Source organism: Gossypium hirsutum, chromosome D05 (genome assembly GCF_007990345.1).
Source record: "Gossypium hirsutum isolate 1008001.06 chromosome D05, Gossypium_hirsutum_v2.1, whole genome shotgun sequence".
Lineage (NCBI taxonomy): Eukaryota > Viridiplantae > Streptophyta > Magnoliopsida > Malvales > Malvaceae > Gossypium > Gossypium hirsutum.
This window is the reverse complement of record NC_053441.1, coordinates 11,547,919-11,575,846: the sequence shown is the minus strand read 5'-3', so window position 1 is coordinate 11,575,846 and position 27,928 is coordinate 11,547,919. Positions and strand designations below refer to the sequence as shown.

At 30.9% G+C, this 27,928-nt stretch overlaps 3 protein-coding genes, 1 non-coding gene and 1 pseudogene across 8 annotated transcripts; 3 read left to right on the top strand and 2 right to left on the bottom strand.

Moving 5' to 3' along the window:
• Window positions 1–256: 256 nt before the first annotated feature.
• On the bottom strand, window positions 257–3,307 carry LOC107906129 (protein CHUP1, chloroplastic). 2 transcript variants are annotated; one of them, XM_016833012.2, is made up of 5 exons: window positions 3,225–3,307; window positions 2,579–2,809; window positions 2,405–2,490; window positions 1,275–1,967; window positions 257–1,193 (listed from the first exon to the last, which is right to left on the bottom strand). In XM_016833012.2, exons 2-5 carry the CDS (start codon window positions 2,739–2,741, stop codon window positions 363–365), a joined length of 1,773 nt encoding a protein of 590 aa, XP_016688501.2. In that variant the 5' UTR covers window positions 2,742–2,809; window positions 3,225–3,307; the 3' UTR covers window positions 257–362. The 2 variants fall into 2 exon arrangements, with proteins under 2 accessions (XP_016688501.2, XP_016688500.2); XM_016833011.2 differs by having other exon boundaries at window positions 3,139–3,260.
• Window positions 3,308–8,106: 4,799 nt separating this feature from the next.
• Window positions 8,107–13,484, top strand: LOC107906130 (DNA repair protein RadA). 4 transcript variants are annotated; one of them, XM_041093730.1, is made up of 6 exons: window positions 8,107–8,838; window positions 11,121–11,217; window positions 11,300–11,355; window positions 11,530–11,588; window positions 11,764–11,835; window positions 12,968–13,484. In XM_041093730.1, the coding sequence occupies exons 1-6, from the start codon at window positions 8,796–8,798 to the stop codon at window positions 13,166–13,168; spliced, it is 528 nt and encodes a 175-aa protein (XP_040949664.1). In that variant the 5' UTR covers window positions 8,107–8,795; the 3' UTR covers window positions 13,169–13,484. The 4 variants fall into 4 exon arrangements, 3 of the variants coding, with proteins under 3 accessions (XP_040949664.1, XP_040949663.1, XP_040949665.1); XM_041093729.1 differs by having other exon boundaries at window positions 11,085–11,217; XM_041093731.1 differs by having other exon boundaries at window positions 11,085–11,217; window positions 11,983–13,484.
• A 2,860-nt stretch (window positions 13,485–16,344) lies between these two features.
• On the top strand, window positions 16,345–18,973 carry LOC107903215 (2-oxoglutarate-dependent dioxygenase AOP2-like; annotated as a pseudogene).
• A 2,328-nt stretch (window positions 18,974–21,301) lies between these two features.
• LOC121218066 (small nucleolar RNA snoR135) lies at window positions 21,302–21,446 on the top strand. The gene has a single exon (XR_005914331.1). It is a non-coding gene; the product is annotated as a small nucleolar RNA snoR135 (small nucleolar RNA).
• Window positions 21,447–22,004: 558 nt separating this feature from the next.
• On the bottom strand, window positions 22,005–25,189 carry LOC107906131 (protein IQ-DOMAIN 14). The gene is made up of 4 exons (XM_041093728.1): window positions 24,698–25,189; window positions 23,557–24,015; window positions 22,885–23,091; window positions 22,005–22,785 (listed from the first exon to the last, which is right to left on the bottom strand). Exons 2-4 carry the CDS (start codon window positions 23,968–23,970, stop codon window positions 22,195–22,197), a joined length of 1,212 nt encoding a protein of 403 aa, XP_040949662.1. The 5' UTR covers window positions 23,971–24,015; window positions 24,698–25,189; the 3' UTR covers window positions 22,005–22,194.
• Between the last annotated feature and the right edge of the window lie 2,739 nt (window positions 25,190–27,928).

Sequence of the window (27,928 nt, the reverse complement as noted above, 5' to 3'; positions counted from 1 at the left end):
AATTTAAATATTTTTATTATTTAGAAAGAAGTTAACTAGTAATCAGTTTTACATGTTTTATTTTTGAGAGAAGAATTCGGTGTAAAATTAGAATAGTTTTATACTATTTCGTATCTCCTTTTATGATTAATATTTTAATGATTGAACCATTAAATTTATCAATATAATTGTATTTGTTATGTAAAATTTCAAACTAATATGATGTTTCTGCTATATTATATGTCTTTGAACTGTTCAAAATAAATGGTTAAAACAATTTGAGAAAGATAAATTCAATTAATAGTACAAAGATACAAAATGTGGAGAGTAAGCAGAAACGTGTGGATTCGGAGTACATACTCAGTATTGTGTCAAACTAATAATTATATAATGCCTGCTGCTCTCTGAGGCTTTTCTCCTCCTGTTCCTGACTGTTTTAATGCTTCTGCAAACTTCATAACGTCAGATTTCCGATGAGAACAGGAAGCTCGATCAAGAGGAGAGTCCAAAGTATCTTCCCTGCCTGCAATGTTGTGTTTTCTATATCCGTAAGGACCGCAGTCGCTGTTTCTTCGGAGCTTCTCTGTGTCTTTGATTTGATCAACATCCAAAAAGGTTGAAGGTGAACTCTGAGGTGGAGTTGTGAACCTATCACTATTGCTTTGTAGCATGTTTACGAAATCATTCCCTCTACCTGAACTCCAGGTTGATGAATCGAAGTCTTCGGGATTATCGGTTTTGCTCGTTGATGAAGCCTGGCTCTGATTATGAACGTCCTTTCCCAGTATTAATCTCCTGAGGTTCTTGAAAAACTTAATCCTTCTTGAATTCGGGGTTTTCTTAGCGGATGAATTCCCGAATGAAAAATCATCTGCTTCTCCGTTGTCGGTACTATAGAAGGCTTGGGAGCAGGACCATTGATCACAATCAAAATCCATGCTATCCATTCCTTCAGCGCGAGCGTATTCAAGTATTAGTTGTTTGGCTTTCTCCTCCGACTTATGGCTTAAACTTTTGTTTAGGTCTTTAGCAACTGTTTTACCAGGAATGGGTGTAAAATTTCTCAGCTCATACCGCAAGCAAGCGTTTATCCATCGGAGATACACTAGTTCTTCAGCATCGGCGCATCTATCTTCCTGGAGCTGTTCCATTCGCTTCTTCAAGTCTTCGTTTTCTAGCATCAAACACTCGCGCATTTTGTTTAATGCTTCTGCCTGCAACCAAATCACAATCGTAGAACAATGATATTAATAACAACATAAAGGAAGAGGATTCAACACAGATGAACTGACTACCTCAGGATTCTCCAAAACAGAATTCGCTAGGATTTGGGTTGACTCCAACTTCCGAGCCAGTTCCGAATTTTCTATCTGCAATCTCGCATTAGATTGCCTCAACTCTTCTGCCTCACCTTCCAAAACCTTTAAACTTCCTAACTTTGATTTAGCATCGTGATTATCCGCAGAAACCTTGACTTCTTGCTCTTGTAATCTAGCCACCCTCTTTTGAACACTTAGAATCTGCTCTCTATTCTGCTCAACCTCATGCCGAAGTTTCTTTTTAAGCACCTTAATTCTAGATTTAGCAGTCTGAAGCTCGGCTACGACTTTTTCATGATCAGCAACTTGTTTTTCTAATCTTTGGTTTTCCGACTGTAAGGACGCAATCTTGAGAGTGAAAAGCTTGGTCTCCATATTGTTTATTTTCAACTGGTTTTTGAGCTCCTCAACTGCTGATTCTTGTTCTTTAAGGCCATAATATTCCAGCAGCTGGACCTCGAGATTCTGCTCCCTCTCCCTAAGCACCCTTACCATATTTCTAAGGTGCTTGATCTCTTGCTCATAACCATCCTTTCCAGCAGTTCTAAATGCTCTTGAAGTGTCAAATTCCTCAACAAGATCATTAAACTCTTGCCAGAGAAGCACGTCTCTGCCATGTCTAGCGCTTGAAGAAAGACCAACAGAAGCTCCTTGCGCCGATGTTTCTTCCTGCCCGAGGGAAACCAAAATACCATAGTCAGGAAACAGAATCAGCAGAGGCATGTAATTTAAAGGTTTTAGCAGATAGGAAGAACAGCTAAATAGCGAAAAAAGAAATGAAGGCAAAAAGATCCTCTGTACTATGTTATTCACCAGTGCCAGCAATTCATCCATAAGTAATGGGATTGCTGGATTAAACATGTCATTGCGAGAGGCAAACCTCTATGCAGACTAGTTGATAATTCAAAACTTTTAATAGTGACACAAGTCATGATGAAGTGGTAACAGAACCACCGATAGTATCGTTTAGTTGTTTACTTGAATCTTAAGCAAGAAGATCTCCTATCAAACTCTATACCAAGGCATTATAGTTTTTAAAGCAGCCTTACAATTCATTCGCACCCCAAAACACAAAAAGGATACATAGTCTGTACAGGAAAACTTACAGGACCAGAAGCTGCGGCCGACCTTAAGTCCGGAACATAGTCTTTACCCTGATCGATTCCTCTTGATTCAACCTCACTGCAACAACCTGTACGATCAAAGCAACTAGAAAGTTCAGTATGCAATTGAATTAATCAAGTTCAAAAAAGATAAACGCAAGGCTAAACCCCCCAAACCTGAAACAGGCAGTGATGAAGGTGGAGGCAAATACGGTTTGGTCATTCTTGCTCTAAGTCTAGAATATACAAAACCAGCAGAAGAGATAGCAACAACAATCCCAAGTTTCAATAAAAGAGCCCTTAAAACGCTCTTTTCTCTTGACATCACAACCAACAGCATCTAATTTCCACGAATTTTCATTCAGTGATTCAGACAAAGCGAGATTATAAAGTCCCCTTCGTCATCAACTTCCATCCACATGGTGAAAAAAACTCATAATCAGAAGAAAACAACAAAAGAAGAGCACGTTATTGATGATAACCAAGTTAGGCAAACAAAAAACTCAGACGATCCATTTTATAAAAAGAAAAATCTAAAAGGTAACAAGAAAAAAATTGCATGTTCAGAAATAGAAAGATGGACAACCAAAGAGAGAAGGAAAAAAGAAAAAGACTGACTATCATAATTCAAGCATGCTAATATTAAACACCTACAGATCATATAAGCTCAAAAGGCAAAACCCAAAAACAGTTGTTTAACCCATCTTAGATTAACAGACAAGGAATAGGGAACGTACGAATTAAGCAAATAAGAGAAACCCATTCAGAAACGACTTTGCTATTAAAGAACGATCCTCAAAACGCATTAAGAGAACCAACATACCTATTAGTTGGGGTTGGTTTATTTTGGGACTTGATTTGGGTGTCAGTAATGAAGCAGTACAGATCATTGTATCAAAGTTGCACACGAACTGTGATCTTGTGAGAACAAAATAAATGCTTGGTTGGTAGTTGGTTTTAGACTTATGCATGGGCTAAGTCCATCCGGCTCAACCCGAAGGTTTACCCGAAAAAGGGAGGGTTAAATAAAAATATATGTTTGAAAAATTGACTTGGTTAAAAAAAAAAGGTTTGTTTAGAAAATTGGCTGAACCTCGAGTAAGACTTTTTTGACCCCGATCCCAACCCAGGCCGAATATACAAAAAAAAAAAAAAACTATTGCTTTTTTTTTATTGTTCTTGCTGTTTTTTTTTCTGTTTTTTTTACAATTTTGCTATCAGTTCACTCTTATGTTGTTATTATTTTATTATTATTATTATTTGAATATTGTATAACTTTTATTTTATTATTAATTTTGTTACTATTTTAGAGTCATTTGATTATTAAGTTACACATCTCTTAATATTATTTGAGTGTATATACTTTTTTTTTAATTTATTTCTAATTTGTTAGAAAACATTTATTTTAATGTTTTTAGTATTTCTTATGTATTATATTTTTTTAAAAAATTATATAAAAAATTGATATGGTCGAGCTGGGCTCGAGTTTCAACATTTTTTATCCGAGCCGGGTTTGGATAAAATTTTAGACACATTTTTCGGGTTAAACCGATCCCAAACATAACAAAGAGGCCTAATTTTTTTTATTAGATCTAACCCGACTATGGACACCTCTAATTGATTTATGTATTTATAGCATGCTGGAATGTAAGTAAGCTGAAAAAGATGGAGAGAGTGAGTTTACTTTTCTTGTTTGTTAATGGTGAGTATTCAAGGTATGAATTCTTGGCTGATTTTATTACAAGTAGACGCTGCAAATAAAATAAAATAAAATACATGCCCCCATTAATTAATTTAGATCGTGAGTTTGATTTTCTGTTTGGAAATTGGAATAATAAATTTGGACATCACTTGTCCCTCCATTTGCTCCTGAAATGGATGGGATTACATATATTTATTTGTTTTCTTACAATTATTTTTTAAATGAAATTAAGAATCTAACTTTCTGTGTTTTTTTCTATTTCATGAAATTCCCACAATGATGGAAAAAATATGTTTAAGTTATATATAATTTTTTGGTCTAAATATGTTGATAAAATATTGAAACTTTTCAATTAAAAAATTAATATTTAAAATCTTCAACGTGTTATAATTGCTACTGAACTTTGTGTTATAATTGGTATTCAACTTTACTTAATATAATTTTTTTTAAAATATTATTACCTATTTAATACAATTACAGTATTTTATTGATTATTGAAAAATTTAATATCAAAATAAACCGTCAAAACTTTGAGAATTAAAATCATCTAGATAAACTAATCACCTTTTTTAAAAATATTTACTTTTACCCCAATTTTACTAATGGACTCTACGATTTGAAACGAGAAGTCCATTCATTTTTTTCCCTAAAACAAAACATCTTATTTCCTAAGACTGAAACATTCCCCGTTGATTTGAAAATCTCATTTCCTATCTTCCCCTCCTAACTCTTTCTTTTTTTCGTTTCTACTTCCTGCAATTGGTGTTCAACCAAACAACCTCTAAAATCGATTTCATTTTCACATTCTAGGTCAACTCTGAAGAAATCACACCCTGGTGATCTTTCTCCACCGCTTCCTCTGCAAAATTCGGCACCCCATTAAGAAGATAAGTGTTTCTTTCTCCCCTTAAACATTTTGTGGCCAAAAGATGAGCCACTTGATTTCCCTACCTTGGTGTATGCGTGAAAACATAACTTTTAAATTTTTTTCCTCAAAGAATTTAGATCTAAAATATACACACTGGACTAATAGCATAAATTAGTAGAGAGTTATTTATCACTTAATATTAAGAAAAATATTGTTGATTTTATTTTTTAAAATAAAATTTCTCTTTTTTATTAGAAAATGAGATATTCAATTTATTTATTTTAAATTCTATTTAATTCTATCCAAATAATATAATATACTATATAATTAAATTAAAATCATAAAATAAGTGATTTTTGAAGTTTTAAAATTTATAATTATTAAATAATATAATTGTATAGGAATGTATTATTCTCACTTTAGAGTAAACAGATAATAACTGATATAAATTAAATTAAAAATAAGATATAATTTTTATTATTATCCACCAACTCTAAATCTTAAAGTCTCAAATAATGCATATTTAATCACACTAAAATGCATATATTCATAATTATTATAACAACAATAAAATTAATTAAACTAAAACTCATCCCACAAAATATTATTTATTTAAATTATATTAAACCGTAATTGAGAGAAGCGTGCATTTTACATAGAGCATAGCTTTCGAATGGTTTTATAGTGAAATGGATTCCTTTCTTTGTGTGCGTGAATTGTGGGGATTTCCAAGTCCATCTCAACAATTCCAGAACTTTCTTTTCACGCTTTCCCATGCTTGATTCGCCCAAAAGCATTTTGAATGGTTATGGAAATTTGGGTAAACTAACTCAACTATTACTAAATTTATAATAAAAAATTATAAAATGATCATCTAATTATTAATAAATTTCTTTCTTATTATTATGAGAAGTATAAAATAATTATTCAACTATTTAATTTTATCTTTTTTTGTCATTAGAACTGTGGCAACTTTTAAAATTGCATAATAACAACTTTAACCTTCAACATTTAAACATTGTCTCAATTTTGTCTTGATTCTAAAAAAAATTAACCTTCAACATTTACATATTGTACAATTTGATCTTTTTTGTAGTTTTATTTTTTATGGCCTTTACACCTAAAAAATTAAAAAAATAAACTTATTAGATAAATTTGATTGAAAAATATAAAAATAAATAAAAACACCCCAAAATCCAAAATAATAATTTTTATCTTCATTCATTCTTTTAAAATTAACTCTTAATGTCACAAAAAAAAACTAAAAAAATTGACATAAAGTTACACAATGTGTAATTGTTAATGATTATTATTTTTAGAATTAAGACTAAATTGACATAATTTATTTATGTTGAGGGTTAAAATTACTTTTGTGCCAATTTTAAAAGCTAACATCATTAGTCTGGTGACCAAAAAAGATAAAATTAAATAGTTGGGTCACCGTTTTATAACTTTTTATAATTAAGTGGAAAAAAATACTAATAATTAGGTGACTAATTTATAACTTTTCATAATTGAATAACTAAAAAAATTATTGATAATTAGGTGACTACTAATATAATTTATCCTAAAAATTTTGATAATTTAGTAAAGGTTTTTTATTTTTTATTTTTGAAGCCGGTAAAGGAGTCTTTAGATTTTAGAATAGGGGACGAATATCCCCTACCTCGCTCCTTTAATAAAATAATGTCAAGAATTTTTTTTAAATAATTGTAAAGCATTTTTTATATTTCTTTTACCTAACTCATTTTCATATTAGATAGTAATTGTAAAATAATTAAATAATAAATAGAAATTAAATTAAATTATCATAATAAATTTTAATTATACAACATAAAAGTAGAAATAGTATACAAATTTAGTAGGTTGAGTTTTGACAAGATTTTTCAATTAAATCTTAAATATTAAACTAAATAATTATTTTTTATAGATTGTATTTATTTTGTATATATTATTACAAAATAAATATAATAAGTATCATATCTATACTCTATTCTTCTATAAAAATCATTGAGTTTGGGAGAAATTTTTTAACTAATCATAATATTTTTATTTTTTATTATAATACTAAATTAATATTATAAAAATATTTTTAATATATTGTTAACTATTATATGATAATAATAAAACTAATATTAATCATTTATTATTAATTAAGTTTTAGTTCAATTAGTATTAAGACGACGTGAGTTCGAATGCGTTGAAACGCTTTTATCATTATATAAAAAATATTAATTATTGTAATAATTAATCTTTTTTTAATTTTATCATCACATTGAACAAACAATAATATTAATCAAACAAATTGTTTAATTAAACACTTTTTTGATAAAAATAAAGAGGATTTAAAAAAACTTTGACATAACCAAACTTAAAAACATCGATATGATTATACGATAGCATTCAATCTCATTGCAACATGCCCAGCGTGACATAAACAAATCCATGTTCCTACCAATCTTCTCATCTTGGCCATAAAGTCAGTGCACTTATTATGATTCCATTGTATGTGTGAAAACCTTAGCTGCCATCCTCTATTACAGAGAGATTGAATGTTAGCAATATGAGTGCCATCGGTATGTCCCTCGCTAATGAGTTTAACTAGTAGAGAGCACTGTAACTTTCAATCTTGATTAAGTAATCATTTTTCAAAGTTACAATTTTGCTTTACCATGGTTTCACGTTTACAACTACAAAAAGGTGGTTATACCCTTTTCATTTTCCGGTCAGATTTCGATATCTCAAGTTTTAAAACAAAAATCATGTGAATTTCTATATTGACGTCATATGTTGAGGTTGATTAATAGTTTTTGAAAGTATCTTATAAGTTCTATTTTAAAGATGGTTTCTGTAACATCTCGATTTTGGGCCTAGTTGGAATAGTGGTTTCGGGATCACAAATCCGATGAGAATAAATTTATTTTTCTTATATTTTTATGGTCTAAAATTTTACAGAATGATTTTGTGAAAATTTTGTTCAAAAATTTCGACGTTTGGGCACTCAATTTAGTCAAAAGGACTAAATTGTAAAAAGTGAAAAAGTTGAGTTCTACATGTTAGAGGTGTCTAATTGTTATAAAAATTTAAATTGGAGGGTCTTATATGATAATTAGACCATTTATTAAGTTGGTAGACAAAAATGGACATGAGATAAGTGAAATAGGAAAATTTTAAGTTAGGGACAATTTGGTAATTTAGTAATAAAAAGAATTAAAAAAGGGAAAAAGATGGCAAAATGTGCTCATCTTCTTCATGGTGAACTAAAATAGCAAGGGGAAGTCATAGTTAGGGTTTTCAAGCTTCCAAACTCCATAATAAGTTATTCCAAGCCCCTTTTTTAATTCTTTACGTTTTTGTAGTCCCGGTAACTTGATTTAGCTTATTCTAGCAATAATTTAACCTAGGGTTTATATTTGGAAAAATACTCATAGGTGAAATGTGTTTATTTTGATGTTTTATGGTAGAATATGAAGCTTAAAATTATGTTAAACAACTTTTGCTAAGTGATTTTAAGTGAAAACGAGTAAAACAACATAATCGGTAAAAATACCTAATGATCATAAGTGCATGCTAGAGTGAAAATTTCATGTTGTCATAGAAGGGAAAAATGTTCAGCGTATCATAAAACATAAGAATAAGAGATGAAGTTTAATTTCTGAGCTTTGAGGCAAAAGTGTAATTATGTAAAAGTTTAGGGACAAAATCATAATTTTTCAAAGTTCGAGTCAAGGATTGTTTTGATGAATGTGAGTATTAAATAAGCTAAATTTGCTAGTATAGATCAAGAAGAACAAAATTAGGAGTTAGACCGGGGAAAGAAAAAGATGGAGGACGAAGTTGCTAGATTTGGTCAAATTTTGTACCGAGGTAAGTTTACGGTAAATAAATACAATATTTCAATAATTATTATTAATGCTGCTATTTTTCAGCAATTATGTATTTATTTTATGAAATTATTTAATGTTGACTCAAGTATGAGATGATAGAGAATTAGTATTAAAAAGTCCCCTTAAAATATTAGGAATGTATCGGATACAAAGGTCATGACATTTGGGTGATGAGATCCCATGTAAGACCATATCTGGGACATGGCATTGGCATCATTGAGACTATGAGAGGTCCCATGTAAGACCATGTCTGGGACATGGCGTTGGCACTGAGGAGAGAGGTCCCCCGTAAGACCATGTCTAGGACATGGCATGTATAGGGACTTAGTCATTTCGATTGTATATTCTTAAATTATGACCAAAAGATGATATGTAAATATTTGATGACGAATAGTTATTAAAATGGCTAAGTATGAAGGTGTTTGTTGTTATAAAAGTTTAGGTGATAAATTATGTCTAGAAATCATGAAAAAGTAAAAATTGGTAGTGAATCAGTTTTGAGATAGCAGTAGTGACGTGATTTTAAAAAATCACCAAGGATGATAGCAAATGAATTAGAGGGTGGATGAGATATAGAATTAAATTTTATTGAGTCTATTTTCATAGAAAAATAACAGTGTAGACAAAGGAATTATGTATTCTGAGATATTTGCATTTTAGTTAGACAAGGTCAAAGTGGTTTTCGGAATCCCCTGTTCTAACTTTGAAAAATCATTAAAAATTGTACAAAAATATTTATGAGTTGTAATTTATATTTCTAGATTCCTTATTGAGTCTATTTTCTGTAGAAACAAGTGAGAACACCATATGAAGTCTTTAAAATGAGATAATTAAATTTTAGTGACAAGAGGTCAGGACAGTCGATTAGTGAAACATGAGAGAATTTAACTAATAAACTGTACTAATTGGCTGAACCAAAAATTCTGAAAATTTTATGGTAAAATGATATATGAGTCTAGTTTCAGGGAAAATTTATGGATCTAAATTTTGAGTTTTTTAGCTCGAGTTATAATTAATTTAGTAACTGCTGCGCAGGTGGATAGATTTGTTGTGAATAGTGAAATTAATTTCAAAAGTAAAATTTTATGCCCCGAACTTTTAAGTTAAGTCAAGTAACGCCTCATGCTCGAATCCAGAAACGGTCTCGGGTAAGAGGTGTTACAGTTTCAAATTAATTTTTACACTTTTAAACCGATCAATTTAATTTATGTACTAATAAATAAAATAAAATAAAACCGAAGTGTAAAAAAGTCAAATTTTATTATTTAAAAATATTTTTTTATAAGATTTGTTTATTTATCTAATAAAGCAATAAAATTGCCTAAAAAAAAAACTTCTAGTACAATGCTTGTTACAAAGAAATGAAATTTTGTAATTAGTAGCCAAGTTTACCAACCTCTTAGGATACTCCAAGCTGCACAAAGTTGAATATTTACATTATTAATTAGATGAAAGCTTTCAAGGTAAGTGTATGATAGAGGCTTTGTATTAGGAGTTGGATTGCATTTTGTCCCCTCTACTCAAAAAATGGGCAAATTAGCCCCTATACATTAGATCAAATAGCAAACTGGTCCTCTTGTTAAAATTTTATCTATTTTTATTGTTAAAAACTGATCATTGTAACATGAGGTACACGTGGCACATCATGTGTCACTGTTTGGTTATTCCATCAGCCACGTCAGTTTTTAACAGTACAAATGGATGAAATTTTTAATAGAAAGGACTGATTGGCTCTATGATTTAATGTATAGGGACTAATTTGCTCATTTTTTTAATAGAGGAGGCAAAATGCAATTTAACTCTTAGTACTGGGACCTTCATGGTACTTTTACCAAGATGTAAACAATAAGAGCCTTACCCTTGAGTCTCGTGCAAAGCCGTTGAAGTTCTTGTTGCCATTCCATAACATCTCTCTAAATATTACATTGTCCCAAAACACTGCCTTATACAGATTTAGCAAACACATAAACAACAAATAGATGATCCTTTGTTTCATGGTTTCCTTGGCATAGTAGACAATGACCCTCTATGCTCATCTCTCTTTAATAAGCCTGTCATTTGTGGAAAATTTATTCATAATAGCCATCAAAGTTAGAGAAAAGATTGTTCTGGTATAAGAAGTAGATACCAAACAACCTTATGCCACATAACTTTTTCTTCACTCTTTTCGAATTTCATTTTAAAATGCAGTAACAGTTAACTAGTTGTCCCTTACTCCCAAATTAGATAACATGGGTGCAGCTTCTTGGCCAATGTCTGTAGAGCGTTCTTGGCTACCAAAGGATGCAGGGGACGTGAAAACAGTTGGATTGATTGATGTTTTGAGTGGGATTGAGAAGATGAATTATCGGATTCCACTGTTAGTTTGGTTATTCCTTTTCCGAATCTTATTAAGATTTAACAACATTGTACTCGGGCACATATGTATGGTTGATATGTAGGCTTGGACCCTTTGGAACTGAAGTTGCTAGGGTGCTTGGCAGTGGCCTTGTTCCTGGTTCGTCCATGTTTATAATCTTTCTCTATTGATCAATTTTGATTTTATTGCTTCTAAAAAAGAAAACAATATATTGTGATGTGATCCAAATGCATCTGTATAATTGCTTCAATGTAATATATTGAGTTCTTAATGAAAATTATGCCAAGTGTGTCTAAATTTCCTTGTTTACAGGTTTATTGGTTTTGATTGGTGGTGATCCTGGCGTCGGAAAGAGTACCCTACTGTTGCAGGTAGAAGTTTGCAGCATTTAAGAGCCAGTGTTCGTGCTTTTCTTTGTTATCTTGTTCTGGAAATTTTTCTTTTTGAAAAAGGAAACTCTTCTGTCGTCAACTCATATGATCTGCTCATTCGTTTGTTGGAAATGGCCGTCTTATTATAATATTGAGTTCACGTCTTACTTGAAAGACGGCGGCACTAATTGCTGACGGACATGACTCAGATCGACCTGCTTCTGTTGTATGTGTCTCTGGCGAAGAGGTTAGTTTCTCTGATGTGTCATCTTGGTCTGTCAGCAGCATCATGCTTTACAAGCACATACTGAAAAGTCAGAAACCTGAGCAGTTAGTACTAATAATAATAGTACCCTAATTTGAGTTAAATCTATTTCTGCCTTCAACGTGGTAGAGTGTTGAACAAATTAGTAGCAGAACCAAATGCATGAAGATTTGAGCAAACGGACTATATCTATACACTGGTACTGATATCAAGGTAAATGGACTTCTTCGATCCTGTGTAGGCATTGTGTTTATCTAGCTCAACCATTTCTATGCATGTGAATGGAATCTGAGCAAGCGGAGCTAACATGATTATCTGTCTAAGTTCTATTAGGTTCACCTGTAACATTTTGTCCTTGTTGTCTTTTTGATATTGTACTTGTTATTTTTGTAGCTTTATTCCTTTAGGTATCTTATACCATATGTTGTGATTTCTAAGTTGAGGTAGTTAAATGTTCGTTTATCAGTTGTAATCACAATGTTCAGGTTTTGGTTAATTGATGCGGAATTTTATCTAGATGCTAATCTCAATTCTAAGAGTAGCTGTATGAGTATCAGCAAATTCTACTCTCCTATTGAAGTAGGAGTGACCCTTATTATTATTTTTAAAGATTACTCAACAATGAATCTTAATGGTTTAAGAGTTATTTGCTTTATTATCTTACGCTGTTTCTTCTCCTATACTGAACTAAGAACTCTTGAATTAGGAAGCGATTATCTGTGTGCGTTTTACATTTCCTGTTAGCTCTAGATTTGAGTATTCTACTTTTACTAGGCTATGATTCTTTGACAAGCAAGCTGGCATAAAGATTCAAGCCAAAGTAAGAGTTACTATTTACTGTTTCTTCTCTCTGGTTCAGTGTCTGCCTCTTCTGGCTCAAAGTTGGGGGCTACTATCCCTTCATCCTTAGCATGTGGTTCTTTTAGTGTTCTTTTTTTTTTTGGTTGTTGTTGTTGTTGGCCAAAAACACTTTCATTCATTTCATAACAGAAAACAACAGTCGTCAAAATCAACCACAACCAAGATGTCCAAGCATTAGACAGAAGCGAGAAAAAGAGCTGCGAAACTGGGATTATACGGAAAGATGCTAAAATTTGTTGTATTGCTTTTTTAGGTACGGAGGATGGACAAAAGAGTCAGTACAGCTGCGAAACTGGGATATAAGGACTGTATTGTGCCAATGTCAGCTGGGCAACTCTTGATTTGGGGAACTGGTGATTATTGGCTGCAATCATCAATAAATAGTGAAAAACACAGGAACATCATTGGTCTGAAAAAAACATGCATCATATCATCATCATCTGTATGTATATAGTCCTCCAAGAACAGAAAGGATGAAGGGCCTTTTTCTTTATCTAACCGTAGATTGTGTAGTATACATAAAATGGCTCTTGTTATGTTTCCCATCAGCTATTTCTTTGTTTGAATATCTGCATGAATTAACCGACTAAACCTAAAGATTAGGTCTTCAATTTTCAATTTAATATTTTTGGGCACCTTCATTGTTGTTGACTGGCCACCCACTTTAATTAAGTGGTTTACTTTTTGCTTTGACCTTAACTACATATTCGAGGTCTTGGATCCTTTTCTTGTAACACTTGTAATTAAGCTGCCTCCAAGTTTCCAAATTATATATTATTTCTCGTAGCAGTAGACGACCCTGCTATCAATCATACGTAGTTTTTAAACAGCCTTTGGTTATGTTGAAAGGGTTAGATAATAATAACCTCCTCAAACCATTTTTATTATAAAAAAATTATAATAATTTTATATTGAAAATGTTAGTTTTTTAATTTATTATTGGTAAATAAAACAGTATATTAGTTGACATATTTGCAAAAAAAAAAAAAACAAGATCAACGAAACATGTTTAGTTAGCAACGTTGAAAAAATATTCGTTTTCCTTTTCTTTATTTAGGAATAGAATGCCTGAATTTGGTAGTCAAATGCTTTTTATTGAAAGAATTAAAAATTGATTTTAAAATATATTTTTCCTGCCACGTGTTGAAAGTTTTAAAGTATGAAGTTCAAGTAATAGACTCGTGCCAACCACGAATTAATTGAAAATAACTTATAAAAGTGGTGGTACATAAATTAATTTATAATGAAGATGGTTTAAATATTATAGCCTTTGTTAGTGACGAAGGTCAATATCTTGTCTTAATTTTATACCTTTTATGTTCAAATTCATGAACTTAGCATATGTTTCTCTTTTTTTAAATATACATATATATATCACAATTTCTAACATACGATTTTCGCAGCTATTATGATTAGACAATGATCACAAACAGAAATCAACAGTTGATAATGACATTTTGCAATGAAAATTTTAATACTAATCCTTTTACATAATATAAGTCAATGTTATATTATCCTCATCAAATTATTTTAATTAAAAGAGTTTGATGAATAAAGATTTGTAAGAGCTTGTTAAGCTAAAACCTCCAAGACAAAAAAACATTAGGATGTGCAACTTTTTTCACAGCTCTTTAGGAATTAGATATGTGGAATGACATATCTGATCATACTTGCTTAAAAATTACTCCATTTGCCACATGTATCTGTATCTATTTCTTTAATATTTATGTATTCTTAATTTATTTTCAATTTACTTGTATAAAATGACTTTTTATGCAACTTTATGTTGATTGAAATATGGTACTTGACAAATTTATCGAGAATGCGACACAATTATCACTAAGAACACTAAGAATATAGTTTACAATTATATTGATATACTATTAATATTTATCAATTTCCACAAGGTTAATGTTTGCAAGTAAGGAACTTAAAAAATTTGTTTATTTAAAATTTCAAAAATATTCACTAATTAATTTTCATAATGGATGTTTTAGTTCCTTGGTGATAGTATTTTATTTTAATAATTTCACCCAATAAAGACTAAACTATTATAAACAAATAAATACTTAACAATAAAATGTGTCGTATCCTTATTTGTCATTTTACACATATCAACTTTCAACAATCAGCTAAGTTTTATCAAATCAATTAGTAGAACAAGTTGGTCAAACCAACCATTGCAATCATCAATCAATCAATTACCAAACAGGGCCTAAATTGATTTCAATATAAAATATTTTAAATTTAGGTTAGTTCGGACATATCTTAATTATATGTAATAAATAAAAATGGTTGTACTTAAAGTTAATTATAAAAACATATAGGTATTAATGTACCAAAATCAACATATGAATATTTTCAATATCTTGATAAATTTTAAATAAATAAATTATTTTTCGGGACAATTTCTTTTTCTTCTAACTATTCATATTTGTATTTAATAATTGGGAAAAAGAATAAAATTACTTAGAATTGAACCAACAAGAAATTATTGACTTTACTACTCATTTTTAATTTGATAGGATCGAAATCATCTCTGATTATGTATATTTCATGGAAGATTATCATGTATAGGTTGCTCACCTGGTAGATGTCCCCCCAAATTACTGTTTAATATGAAGAATAACTCTTTGAGAAATTCAATAAAGAAACATATAGAAGAAAACAAAAACTATAATCTTTAGCCATAGTATTACCAATAATGTCAAGATCTCATTAATTGAGAAATTAATACATTTTTTATTTTTATAACTATATCTATTTTGGAGTTTTGCAATATTAGTATGTAGAGTTTATACCTTTCATATTTTCTTGGATTAATAATTAAAAGACACAACTCTTCACGTATAACCTTTTTATTCATAATTACTAAAACATCATAAATAATATATGAAAAATATTTTCAGGCCGATTTGAGACTTACATATTTTATATATCTCATTTTTGAAAAGTTGTAGTAAAACATATCATTTTCATGCATTAATGTGCAATACAAATCATTGACCAACTTAAATATTGAATTCTCACGAATTTATTTTCTGGAAAGAAAAAAAAAGAGTATGGGACACTGCTTATAAGCTAACTGTAGAGTGTATTAATTTTCCGACCTCATATCATCAATGTGGGAAGAATTGGTTAGATTGATGGATTGGAGTGTATTGATACATAAAAGAATTGAGAATTGTGTTTTTCAAAAAAACAAAATTTAACAATTATATTGGTTATTTATCACATAATGCTTGAAATTATTCATCATCTTTTCTTAATCTATAAATAAAAAAATAATGTGTTTCTACGTACTCGAACTCGTACTTAATTATTAAAATTAAAAACTAACAAAAATACTAAATTGTATTTATACAAACCTGGATTAGACATGGATTTAGCCTGAAAAAGGCAATTTAACGCATTTATTAAGACAGATAGAGAGAGGAATATATATACATTTATTTAATTTTTTAAATTGTGAACGCGTGGAGCCCCATGTACATAGGAAGTTGATAATAAATTCAGCATTGTAACTAAATATTTGTCAGTCGGCCGAACGAATTAAACGTTGTTTTCTAAGCTCAACAAATTGGAAGTCAGCTCTATCTTTTTATTTTTTATTTTCCAAAAGGACTCCAATTCTGGACGGCTAACTGTCTATTTTCCCCATATAAAGCGCTAAACAGTTGGAAAATCTTTAGGCTTCCTTCAAGTGTCCTGTTAGAACAGAAGCCAATAACTGGTAAGAACTAACAACACTATTTGGCTTGAATTTTAATTTTTTTTCTCCAAACCTTTTTTTTTCCCTTCTTGATTATTATGCATGATTGTGTCGGTCAGTAGAGGAGCCCCTTTTTTTTAAAGAAAAAAAATTGGGGGGCAAAAGTAAACCATCTTTAATATACAGTAAAAAGGTTTTTTTCCAAAAAAAAAAGGAGATCTGCTGCCTATTTTGCTTTTTTACTTTATTCTTGTATGTATTTTATATATGAGCATTTCTGGAAAAAAAAAAGTGCCGATAATTGCACAAGATTAGATTTATGGTTCAAAGGCGTTATTTTCATTATTGAATGAGTTAAATATTATCCTGTTTTAAGGAAGTCAAATGATGCATGCAATTGTTAAGACCGTTGTTAGCTAAAAGGTGATCATATTATTTACTTAAGCTCTGAGAGTAAAAGTAAAAAAGGAATCATCTTTCATGTCAAATTCTTATTCATTTATCCTCGTCTCTAAATAAATTGAAAGGCTTTGACTTCTTTTCAAATACCATAGATGGATATTAAATGAGGTCAAGGGAGGTAGAATAGTTTACAAACATTATTAATGACATGTCTTAGAGGACAGGTGGCAGTATTCAAGTCAAAAAGTATATATGGTTGTGTTCCTATTCCTTTGTTCATGACATAGATTTTATGACTGCCCCAAACATGAAGCAAAATCATAGTTTAATTTAGTTGGTTTACATTCGACGGATTTAACCGATATAAGATTCTCCTTATCTATGAAAAAGTCTATTATCTGAAGCTGGAATTAGAGGTAATTTTCTTGTAGGAATGAACCATATGCAAAATTGTCAAAGATGCTCAGCTAATCAATGAATTTTGTTTTGGGTTTTCACTTTATTAAGCTAAGGATAATTAGACAATGACAACCCCAGTAAAATCTAATCCTATATTGCTGCTTTACACCTTTTTTCTTTTTCTTCGTTTTTGATGAAACAATATCTTCAAGCCTTGTATATGAATATCAAAGGGTGTTTTATCGTTTTTGATAAAGACTACTACTCCATCCTAGAGCAAATTAATCAAAGCTTGGTTTTCATATGCAAATCCCCGAATTCCTGCTTATTTTTGCGGTGGTGAAACATGTGGCAGGTTTAATTGCAGCAGAAATTTCAATATCCATGGCTCTCCACTCAGCTGCTGCCAAGCTCCCAGTGGTAGACCTTTTCGATGAGAATTGTAAGCCTGGAACTGCTTCTTGGGTCTCCAAATGCAACGACGTTCGAGTAGCGCTTGAAGAATACGGCTGCTTCCTTACACCTTATCACCAAGTTCCATCTCAGCTCCAGGATCAAGTCTTTAACTCCCTGCAACAACTGTTTGATCTTCCTCTAGAAACCAAGCTTCAAAACACCTCTCACAAACCTTATTTCGGTTACTTTAAACACCCCTCCATTCCTCTCAGTGAAAGCATGGGCATTGATGACCCTACCAGTCTTGACGGAACTCAAAGTTTCACTCATCTCATGTGGCCTAATGGCAACCAAAATTCTGGTACGTATCGTCTCATCATGCATACCTACATATATATAAACATAAAATTGAGAATATTAGTCACAAAAGTTGTTACTATTTTGTTTCAGTCAAAATGTTCATTCGTATGCAAAGCTGGTATCCCAACTGGACCGAATGGTGAAAAAGATGGTGTTTGAAAGCTATGGTGTAGAAAAATACTATGAATCTCACATCGATTCCACCAGTTATCTTCTTCGGCTGATCAAATATAGAGTGCTCATGAAGGGGAAACAATTGATAACTGTGGGTTTCCTCACACTGACAAGAGCTTCTTAACCATAGTTCATGACAATCAAGTTGCAGGCCTTGAGACCAAAACTAAAGATGGCAATTGGATTTGTGTTCAGCCCTCTGGTTCAATGTTCATTGTCATGGCCGGTGATGCATTCTTGGTCAGTTCCTTTACTATTATAATTATTATTATTTATAATCAAGAAACCCCACCGAAATAGAAAATAATAAAATAATCCTTGTTTGATCACCTGCACAACTTTAGTTATAGCAGTAAATTAGATATTTATTTAATTTGAAACAATAGATCTTTCCTTTTTTTAACAAGCATTTGTGATTTGACCTAAAGTTAAGAATTTGGATTTAAAATTTATTTAAATTAAATCATGATATGATTGAGAATGATAGGCATGGAGCAATGGAAGAGTACACTCAGCAACTCACCGTGTGGTTAAGGAGGAGAACAAAGAAAGATATTGCCTTGCATTGTTTTCATTTAGCAGTGAGACCATAGAAGCGCCGGCTGAGCTAATTGATGAAGCTCACCCCTTGATGTTTAGGCCCTTTCAAAATATGGACTTACTCCGACTCTATTCCCTTGATGATCTCCATAGATATGATCAGATGTTTAATGGTCAGGCCTAATATAATGTATAATTTAGGTGAAGTTGTATTATATTTCAACTTTTAATTATACATATATATTTCATTTAATACATCCTTTGGAATTTCTGTTATACATTATTCCTGAATTAAAAATGAATATTAGTTATATTAAAAATTTTTAAGTTTTAATATTGGTGTTAACATTTTTCTTCCCTCATATGATAATATAATTGTACCAAAGGTGAAATGTCTTAATTAAACATAAGATATAAATTAAAGGGTTTCTTTTAAGAAGTTATAAATACAATTATTATAATATCAATTATAAATATATTTACAGTCAATTTATCATTATAGATAAATAGGGGGATTAAAAAAATCTTTAGGAAGGATCGGAATTGAATTATAAATATTTGAGAGATCAAAATACGATTTTATCTTGTAATGATTTTATTATTTCATCATTTTCTGAATAGATTAAATAATTTTTTATTTTTATTTTTGGGTGATCAAAATACAATTTTATTATATGTTAGTTTATAGTTGAATACTTTTATAACTAGTGAGCCTTTTTTTATAACATCATTTCGTTATAACAACTACATGTCTAGTAGAATTGTTTTTTTTATGTTTTATTTTAACTCACTATAACAACTTTTCACTTATAAAAACAACAACTATAGTTAATTAACGAAGAACATTCTTACTATTAAGTTCAATGAACTATTAAGTTCCCTAATTTAATATTCTATTATAAATTTGAAACATTATAAACTTATAAATTGATTACTTGAATTTAATAAGTCATGATAAATTAATTAATTCATTTAATTTTTGATAATTTCTATTGATTAGTTGAGCTTGTTAGATTTATGAATATCACAATTAATCATGTGAAAGAATGTAAAATAAACTATGTATAAAAACAATAATGCATGCACCTATTAATTTTGTTGGTTTGATTCGCACTTTGTTTTATTGAACATAATTTTCACTTTTTTCATTTAATAGAAATTTACGATATGAATTCTATGGTAGATTTACAACAATGATCTATAGGTGTATAACAGTTACCTCACTATAATAGACAAATAGGACTATTATAGAGATGGTTAATTATAATTGTATTGGACAATATTGATCATAGGCTTTATACCAATAATTATGAAGTAAAGATACAATACGTGTACAAAGAAGAAAATAGAGGTAGACAAAGCCTTGGTTGGGGGATAGGATTCTACAGTTCCCTTCAATTAAGCCAGAATGAATTGGTTGTCTGTTTTCTTTAAAAAAAGAGAAAACTATGATTTACAAATCCCACCCACCTATATTGGACTCTCTTTTTTATCTCTTAAATCAATTTAGTCCAGATTGGGCCCTGTTTTCCCATTTGATGTGCTATCATAATTTGAAAGCAAAAACTGAACAAGTAGAAGTTGCTACATAATAGCTCAATGCAACACGGGTAGAAATTCTTCCGGTGGGTGTTGTCATTAAAATTAATTTAATCCAAAATTGGTTATAATTTTATATAATTTTAATATTGATTAGTTGGCTTCGAAAGTAAACAGTTAACCGAATTTGATAAAATTTTGTAGAAATTCCATTAAAACACTCATCATTAACCGTTAAAATGATATTTTCCACGAGAATTAATCAACATACACCCAAAGTAATGAAGGAGAATGAGACCGAATCAAAGAGTAATTTGATAAATTTTTTAATTGAAATAATTTATTTATTAAAAATATGCATAATAATGTGATAAATATTAGGATGATGATTTGATATTGAATTTTTAAACTCAAAAAAATAATATTAACAAACTTGTCTAGAATTGAAAATTTAAGTTGAATTTTCATAGCTAAATTTTATAAGTGTTGAATTTATATTAAAAATTTATTTAGTAAATTAGTATATATAATTATCGAATATAATTATGTTATTTGATAAAAGTAAATATTAATTTTTAAAAAATTATTTATTTTGTAATCTTATTCTTATTAATATATTAATTATATTATTTTAGATAATTGTGGATCAATTTAAATATCTCATTTTAAAAAAATCATTTCAATTTTAACAAAATAAAATCAATTATATAGAAAAATTAAGTTAGAGTTTTTAGACTGCGGTTTGATAAATTATTAAAAATAAATGAAAATTTAACTTAATTTTTCATAGAAAAATATAAACAAACGAATCGGGATTTAGACTGAGAAGCGAATAGAATTAGGGGGCGCTATCCGCTAGGCATATCCATTATATAGTAGAAAAGGGGCATAATAGTAATTAACGACCAGGGTCGTAGAACGAAAACCCTAATTCGGCTCTTATAAATACACATACCTGGTAAATCTATCCAAGCCGCAAAGTGAAGTCCGCCCCCTCCTCCCCCTTCCAATTTCATATATGTTTTATTTTTTTTCATGAATTTTCATTAATACTTGTGTTTGGGCATAGCAGGGATTGTGTGTATCGACGTTGTGCAAATTCAGTGCGCTATGTTCGAAAGAGTTTCCTGCAAAATCGATCTTGGGGAAGATGGGCAGTTGTGCTTCATTCTTCCGTTGATTCCTTTCAACAATCATCTTCCCCATATTCTAAACTTTTTTTTTAACCGAGATTTTCAAAAAAAAAAAAAAAGAGTACTATCATTTCAGTATGATCCAACATGGCCTGTGATTTTTTTTCAATGTGACTTTTTTCCCCTCTAAGAATACGAGCTAATATGTTAATGGGTTATTTTTTTAATTTTTAGAAGTTGAAAATGTTTACAGATGCCGTACGGTTCTTGTCATTATAACTTGTTCTGATTTGAAAATGATGATCTAAATTTTGTTGATGCTTATAGTTTTATTTAGTTTTCCATGAAATTTTTCAGAAGGATTGGTTCCTTAACCATTATAGGACCACATCTTTACTTGTGTTTCAATTATAAATGAGGTTGTTTAGCCATACAACAGCCACAAGCAATGGTACACATTGTTATCCGAGTATGCACATCCGTTGATATGAACAATAACGTACATGATATTGGTAATTCTGACGTTTGATGTTAAAGATGAATAATTGTTTCAAGATATGGTCATATTGAGAACAAGGAACACTTGTTGAAGTGGGGAGGATATTATGAACTCCTGTTAAACATTGGAAAGTTGATTAAATCAGCAACGGCTTAATTAAATAGGGGGGAAAAACCGTCATTGGAAGGATTTACACAAGAATCTGTTCTTCTATCCTATGGGTATTGTTTATAACAAAGTGGGAAACACTGGAGTTGAGTTGTAAGAGATTGTTGATACCCATAGCAAACAAATTAACAATACATGGAAAACTTGGAATTTTTCTCTTATAATTCCAATCCTTCATCAACTTGATAGCCTGAGGTGTTCATTCTAACTCCACTGATGCTGTTCCTTGCAGCCATTAATCCATTGAGGGAAAGTCTCTTCTTTGCTCCTGGCTCTGGTCTTTGCTTTGGGGCACTATGAGATCTTAACTTGGCCTTGAATGATTGTGTCTTCGCCATGTAGTTTGGGAGGTTCGAATGAGGTCGTCTAAAATACCTTTCTCCACACACACTCAATGGTGTAGCAGGAGCAATAGGCGTCCTAACCGGATTAGCAAAACGAGGGGTGCTCTGAGCGGTGGAGAGCCTACATTCGTCATCCGCAAAACACCATTCAAAAACATCAACATTTTGGTGATGGGGTGTTGATGTTCGGGCAGGAACCGGACACAGAAGAGGAGATGAGGTTGTATGGGAAGCGAAGTCATCCCCGCATTCTGATAATGCATTAAGGTTGAACCTACGTGATCTTGATCTTGTCTTGAATGTATCAATTTCAACAATCTTTGGGCTGTCATCATGTGCATTGGTTTCCATCGATGCAGACAGTCTTTTGCTGTGGATTACACTTCTCGGTTCATCAAATCTTTCCTGAACATGAGACGACAAAAGGAAAAAAATTCAATAAAATCAGGTTAATGAAACCAGAAATTGAATGTCAGGAAAATGGATTGACAAAATGGTGCTTACAATGGAAGAGCGTGGCTTGTTTTCAAGACAACAGGAATGGTCCCTGTTGAAGGAGCGACGTATCCGCTGAGACCGAACTGTTGTTTGGGCTCTTAGAAGAGCTTGCATACTGTGCAGAGTTGCAATAGTCCTCTTTCTGACAAGATAGCCTCTAACCAGAGCTTGTAATCGAACCAGTCCTTTCAATGCTCTAAGTGCTTTCCGAGACTGAAACCCAAAACCCAATTAGATTCAACAAAGGGGTTGTAATTGTTAATTCAAAATTGCAATATTTTTTAGGAAAAAGAATCTCAAATTTAGACATTTCAAGCGGCTACTTATAGACAGAAAAGAATTTGGTCTAAGTCAAAAAGAGACATGGAAAACATAAGCTGCACAAGTACCGTTACATCGAGGAAATATAAAGAGTAAGAGTTAAGAAACCACTTTCTAATTACTCAAAACATAGTTTAGTTGGAATATTAAAACAATTAAGTTACTGTATAGACTGAAAAACAAAAGTGCAGTTTCATTTCATTACTATTTTGAATCTATCCAAAACTTATCTTTTATGGCAGACAAGGAAGTGAGGAACAAGAAACATAACTCCATAACGCAGACCAAAAGATAAAAACATACCCAACAACATTCAAAAGGATAATCCGATATCCAGAATTTGAAAATTGCACTTACCAAATACCCTCTCAAGACGCTTTGAATTTTCACAGCTGCCCACCTTTCCCTCCCTCCACCAACCAAACTGGTTCGTCCATTACTGGTTAGCTTCACCACTGCCATTGCCGCCTTTGCTGCAGCCACGGCGGCATCAGCTGCAGCTGCGGTGGCAGCAGCCACTGCAATTGCATGCTTGTTTTGGTCTTTCTCAGTTTCAGCAATGTAGGATCTGAGCCAAGCAGCATCTGTAGTGGTGGAAACATTGCTTGGACTCTGAGAAATTTCACTGACACCTTTGCTGGATTTGCCAAAACTAAATCTTTTCCTCTCCTTCTGATCGGATAAAACAGATGAATATTGCTCTATCCGGTCTTTATCTTTCTCCTTTTTCATGCCCAATAACCCCTTCAGCCACCTTGCAGCTTTCCCCATACCAAAAATTAAGGCAACAACAAATAGTACCAACAAAAATTGTTCCTAAAGACAGAAACAAATCAAACTGAGGTTGTTTAAAAAAAAAACAAAGAGAAGACAGCGTTCTATTTTAATTTTCTCAGTTTGCCCAGAATTTCAAGTGCCAAACACATGAGAGAAATAAACAAGCATGTAGGTAGCTAGTGAATCTTTATAAAGAGAAACGAAATAACATCGAAAGCACTCGATGGAAGACCCTTTCCAACCCACAATGGTGTTTTTACTTTTTTAGCAATAAAAAGGAACAAAGTAATGATCATAAAATTTAGAGAAAGAGAGAGAAGAAAGAAAAGGTGAGCTCTTTTCGAAGTTGGAATAAAAAACATGGGGTGTCTGCAACATCTCTAGAATCTTTACAGGTTGCAAGTAAAGAAGTGAGGAGGAAAAACTAAAAAATAACCAAAATCAAAAACATCCCCAAAACTTAAAAATATATGGATAAAGCTTGGATTTTTTTGAAAAAGAAATCTGACACAACCTCGTGATGAACTGCATTACAAGACAAAGAAAAAATAAAAGACGTCATGACTCATATTTATTACAAATCTATATGTTTCAAATAAAAGAAAAATGCAGACAACAAAATCTTCAAAAAACACACACACACACACACACAAGTAATAATAATACTAATACATACGCTGATATAAGAAGAAGAAGAAGAAGAAGAAACAGAGTCTCTCACCTTCTCAAATATTCAAAATTGGCGCCGGTTTCCCTCTGTCTCAAAGCTTAAAGCTTTTTTTTTCTATCTCTCTCTCTCTCTGTAACTTTGTTGAGCAATGTGTATAATATGCGTACAAATCAAAGCTCCTTCATGTAATATTATACTATATTAAATACCCTTTATTTTATTAGACAAGAAGAAGAAAATCAAATGGCAATTCTTTTAAAACAAAACCGGACGCAAAAGATGCAACCTTTTTTTTTTTTTTTGGAGACTGAGCAAAGGATTCAGAGGCATTAAAGCAAAAGGGTTGGTTACTTGGTTTCTATTGCTATTACTCTTTTGTCTATAAATAGTCCAAAAGAATATATATAGGCATATATGAAGAAAATCTTCTTTTCTTCTGTTATTAGGTGAAGAAGAAAGATCTTTCAGTTTCCGTATCTTCTTTCCTATAATGATTTCTGGCTCAGTATCTCTCTGCTGCCATTGATTCTGCACAATATCTTTCTCTTCTCTCCGTTTGAATTAATGTATTATTTATAAAAAAGAATCAATAAATAATATATTCCATACAATTCTCTCTGAACAAGCTTTAAGGAATGATTCAATTAAATTTAAAATTTTATATTTGTTAAATTCACCTTAATACACATATTTGTATTTAAAATCATTTCAAATTTTTTAAAAAGATAGTTTACCCACACTTAGGATTAAATGGGAGAAAATGAGAGAGGGATGGATGGGCATTGAAGATTTTGAAAATTTGCTTTTGTGACAGCCAGGCCAATAAATAAGAGAGAGATGATATCACATATCTGTATAGTTAAAAACCTTTGTAATCTTATCATTTAATTTCGCATCATTCTTTGGGATACAAATTAACAGTTTACTTATAATTTAGGGTGATGAATTTGGGTACAAAAGGGTGAAATTTGGAATGAGCTCTAAATCTAAAGCCTATTTATGTTTTTGGGTATTAAATATTAATAACTGATATTTAATTTTTTTTATTCCCAATATCTTGAGAGCATGTTTTATTTAATACAATCAACGTGAAGAATATAGCAAAATTGTGATGGTAGTGTTTAGCTTTTCTCAAACTTGGCTTCAATTTAAAATTTGAGTGGATAGGGATAGGGTAAACAATAAGAAATGTTAGTCCTTTAAATTTTGAAAAAGTGAAGAGTAATTGGAGCAAGATCACATGAATTGAAATTTTCCTTTTTGATTGGGATAAATGGGACTGACAAATAATAATTTGCTGAAGGTTTTGTCTTCTTTCTCTGACCATCTGAATTCTCACCATATGTGCATTAATAAAATGGTATGTGCATTTAATTGCCCATATTGTCAGGTCCCTTCTCTTTTTATTACAAAAAGTTTGATTCAATCTTGAGGTAAAAAAGTTTTTATACAAGTTTACTAGATATTGCAGTTTAAAGGACTATAGGGGCTGAGTAACCTGAGTTGTAGGTTTAAGGTTGACTGGTTGTATCAAAGTGTATCTGTGAGTTGTTTTTGGAGCACCCTTTCTTAAAACTATAGGGTTCCTCAACCCCTATCCCACTGAATGCGGTAAAAGTAAAAAGTATTTGACGAATTTTATTACCACCTCAATAAACAATTTGTTCATCGTTTCCAAATTTAAGGCAAAAGGATGAACCCTTTGCATTTGCATTGATTTTGGTCAACAAGTTTTGGGGCTACTTTTTATATATATATGGTTGTTGAAGAGCACAAGCAACAGAAACAATTACCATAGTAAAGTTTGGCAACCTATGCAATAAATGGTCCACCTCCTATCTACATGTATTATTATATAATATAATTAAAGTTATTCATTATCTAATATCTACCGCTCCCACTTAGGAACGATTGAATCAATAAAACGAACATTAAAATTGAGACATAAAACTCCCAAAAATTTGTCGCATGAAATAGCAAAATAAGACATAATAAGCTAATTAAAGACACGCACACCCCAAGTCACACCACAAGCATAGGCTAATACAAGAGTTCATTTGATAGAGTTTTGATCAACTTTAAACATCTATTTAACAGTTAAAATTTTCTAATTAATTATCTTTCATATTTATCTCGTAATATTCCTCAACAATTTAAAAAATTTTAAAAGATAAGGATAAGTACTCAATCCTTATCCGAATAGACTCATAGCTTCATCAAGAAGATCGATTAAAGAGTTAGAGAGTCGTATCCGAACAATAATAATGTTTTGTCAAATATGCCATCATTTTATGCCCCACAATCTTTCAATGGCCCAAGCAAAAATTTATTCTCATTCTAACAAAACATTGAACAAGCAGCAACCAAACATCTAACAACTAATGTGATGGAAAATTTAAGAACCCCTTGAAAATTTTATCCAAATCCAATTTTCAACTAGAAAAACTAGATTTTGACGAGCTTTTTTTTTTTTAACTTTGATTTCAATTTCATTCTCACCCCAGTTTAAAATATATGTATTATTTTTAAAAAAATAATTTTATCTATTCTTTTCTATATACTTTACATGAAATAATTAATGTTGGATAAACTTCTATAATGAAAAAACCCACAAATAAAGCATGAAATCTAAATACGGAGAAGAAGTTGAGTAGAAAAAAATGGTAAAAGGATTGAACAAAAATCAAACAATTAAAATGTGCATTACAAGAGAAGAATGAATCGTGGAGAGGGAGTGAAAAAAAATTAAAAAAATTAAATTTAATTAAAGAAAAATTATTTTCTAAATTGTCTATGGAGATTTTTAGATTCTATAAGCGAATTAAAGATGCTACATATGTCTTATAGGGTATACTAGAAAATTAAAAAGGAAAAAAAAACTCATCGAAATCTGGATTTTTTTGTTCAGAATTGGGTTCAGATGAGTTTTTCAATAGTTTTTGAATTTTTCGTCACTGAAATTCTTGGGTGAACAATAAAAGAGATGAATATGTTTATAATCTAAAAACAACTGAAGGAAATAATATTGAACTTTCTTTTTGAAACTTTTTAGTTAAAAATTACCATATATTAGAAAATGATTGGCTAAGAGAATATTTTTTAACACTTGGAGTAATTTGGGTAACTAAATATAGTTTAGGTATCATTTTGAGTAACATAATATAGTTCAGGTACCACTTGTGATAAAAAAAATTTAGATACTAACCTGAAAAAAGAAATATTATTTAAATACCAATTTCTGACTTAAGTCTTTATTGTGATGTTTTTCTATGTTACATATAA

Bases quoted from the DNA above. Each gene is read 5' to 3' on its own strand.
- LOC107906130 (XM_041093729.1), top strand. From the start codon at position 8,796: ATGGAGGACGAAGTTGCTAGATTTGGTCAAATTTTGTACCGAG. The intron at 8,839-11,084 runs GTAAGTTTACGG...CTCCCAAATTAG, and splicing joins TGGTCAAATTTTGTACCGAG to ATAACATGGGTGCAGCTTCT. The intron at 11,836-12,967 runs GTTAGTTTCTCT...TTGCTTTTTTAG, and splicing joins TATGTGTCTCTGGCGAAGAG to GTACGGAGGATGGACAAAAG.
- LOC107906129 (XM_016833012.2), bottom strand. From the start codon at position 2,741: ATGCTGTTGGTTGTGATGTCAAGAGAAAAGAGCGTTTTAAGGGCTCTT. The intron at 2,491-2,578 runs GTTTGGGGGGTT...TTGATCGTACAG, and splicing joins TTCATCACTGCCTGTTTCAG to GTTGTTGCAGTGAGGTTGAA. The intron at 1,968-2,404 runs GTAAGTTTTCCT...TCCCTCGGGCAG, and splicing joins CGGCCGCAGCTTCTGGTCCT to GAAGAAACATCGGCGCAAGG.
- LOC107906131 (XM_041093728.1), bottom strand. From the start codon at position 23,970: ATGGGGAAAGCTGCAAGGTGGCTGAAGGGGTTATTGGGCATGAAAAAG. The intron at 23,092-23,556 runs GTAAGTGCAATT...TTTGGGTTTCAG, and splicing joins GCGTCTTGAGAGGGTATTTG to TCTCGGAAAGCACTTAGAGC. The intron at 22,786-22,884 runs GTAAGCACCATT...TCTCATGTTCAG, and splicing joins ACAAGCCACGCTCTTCCATT to GAAAGATTTGATGAACCGAG.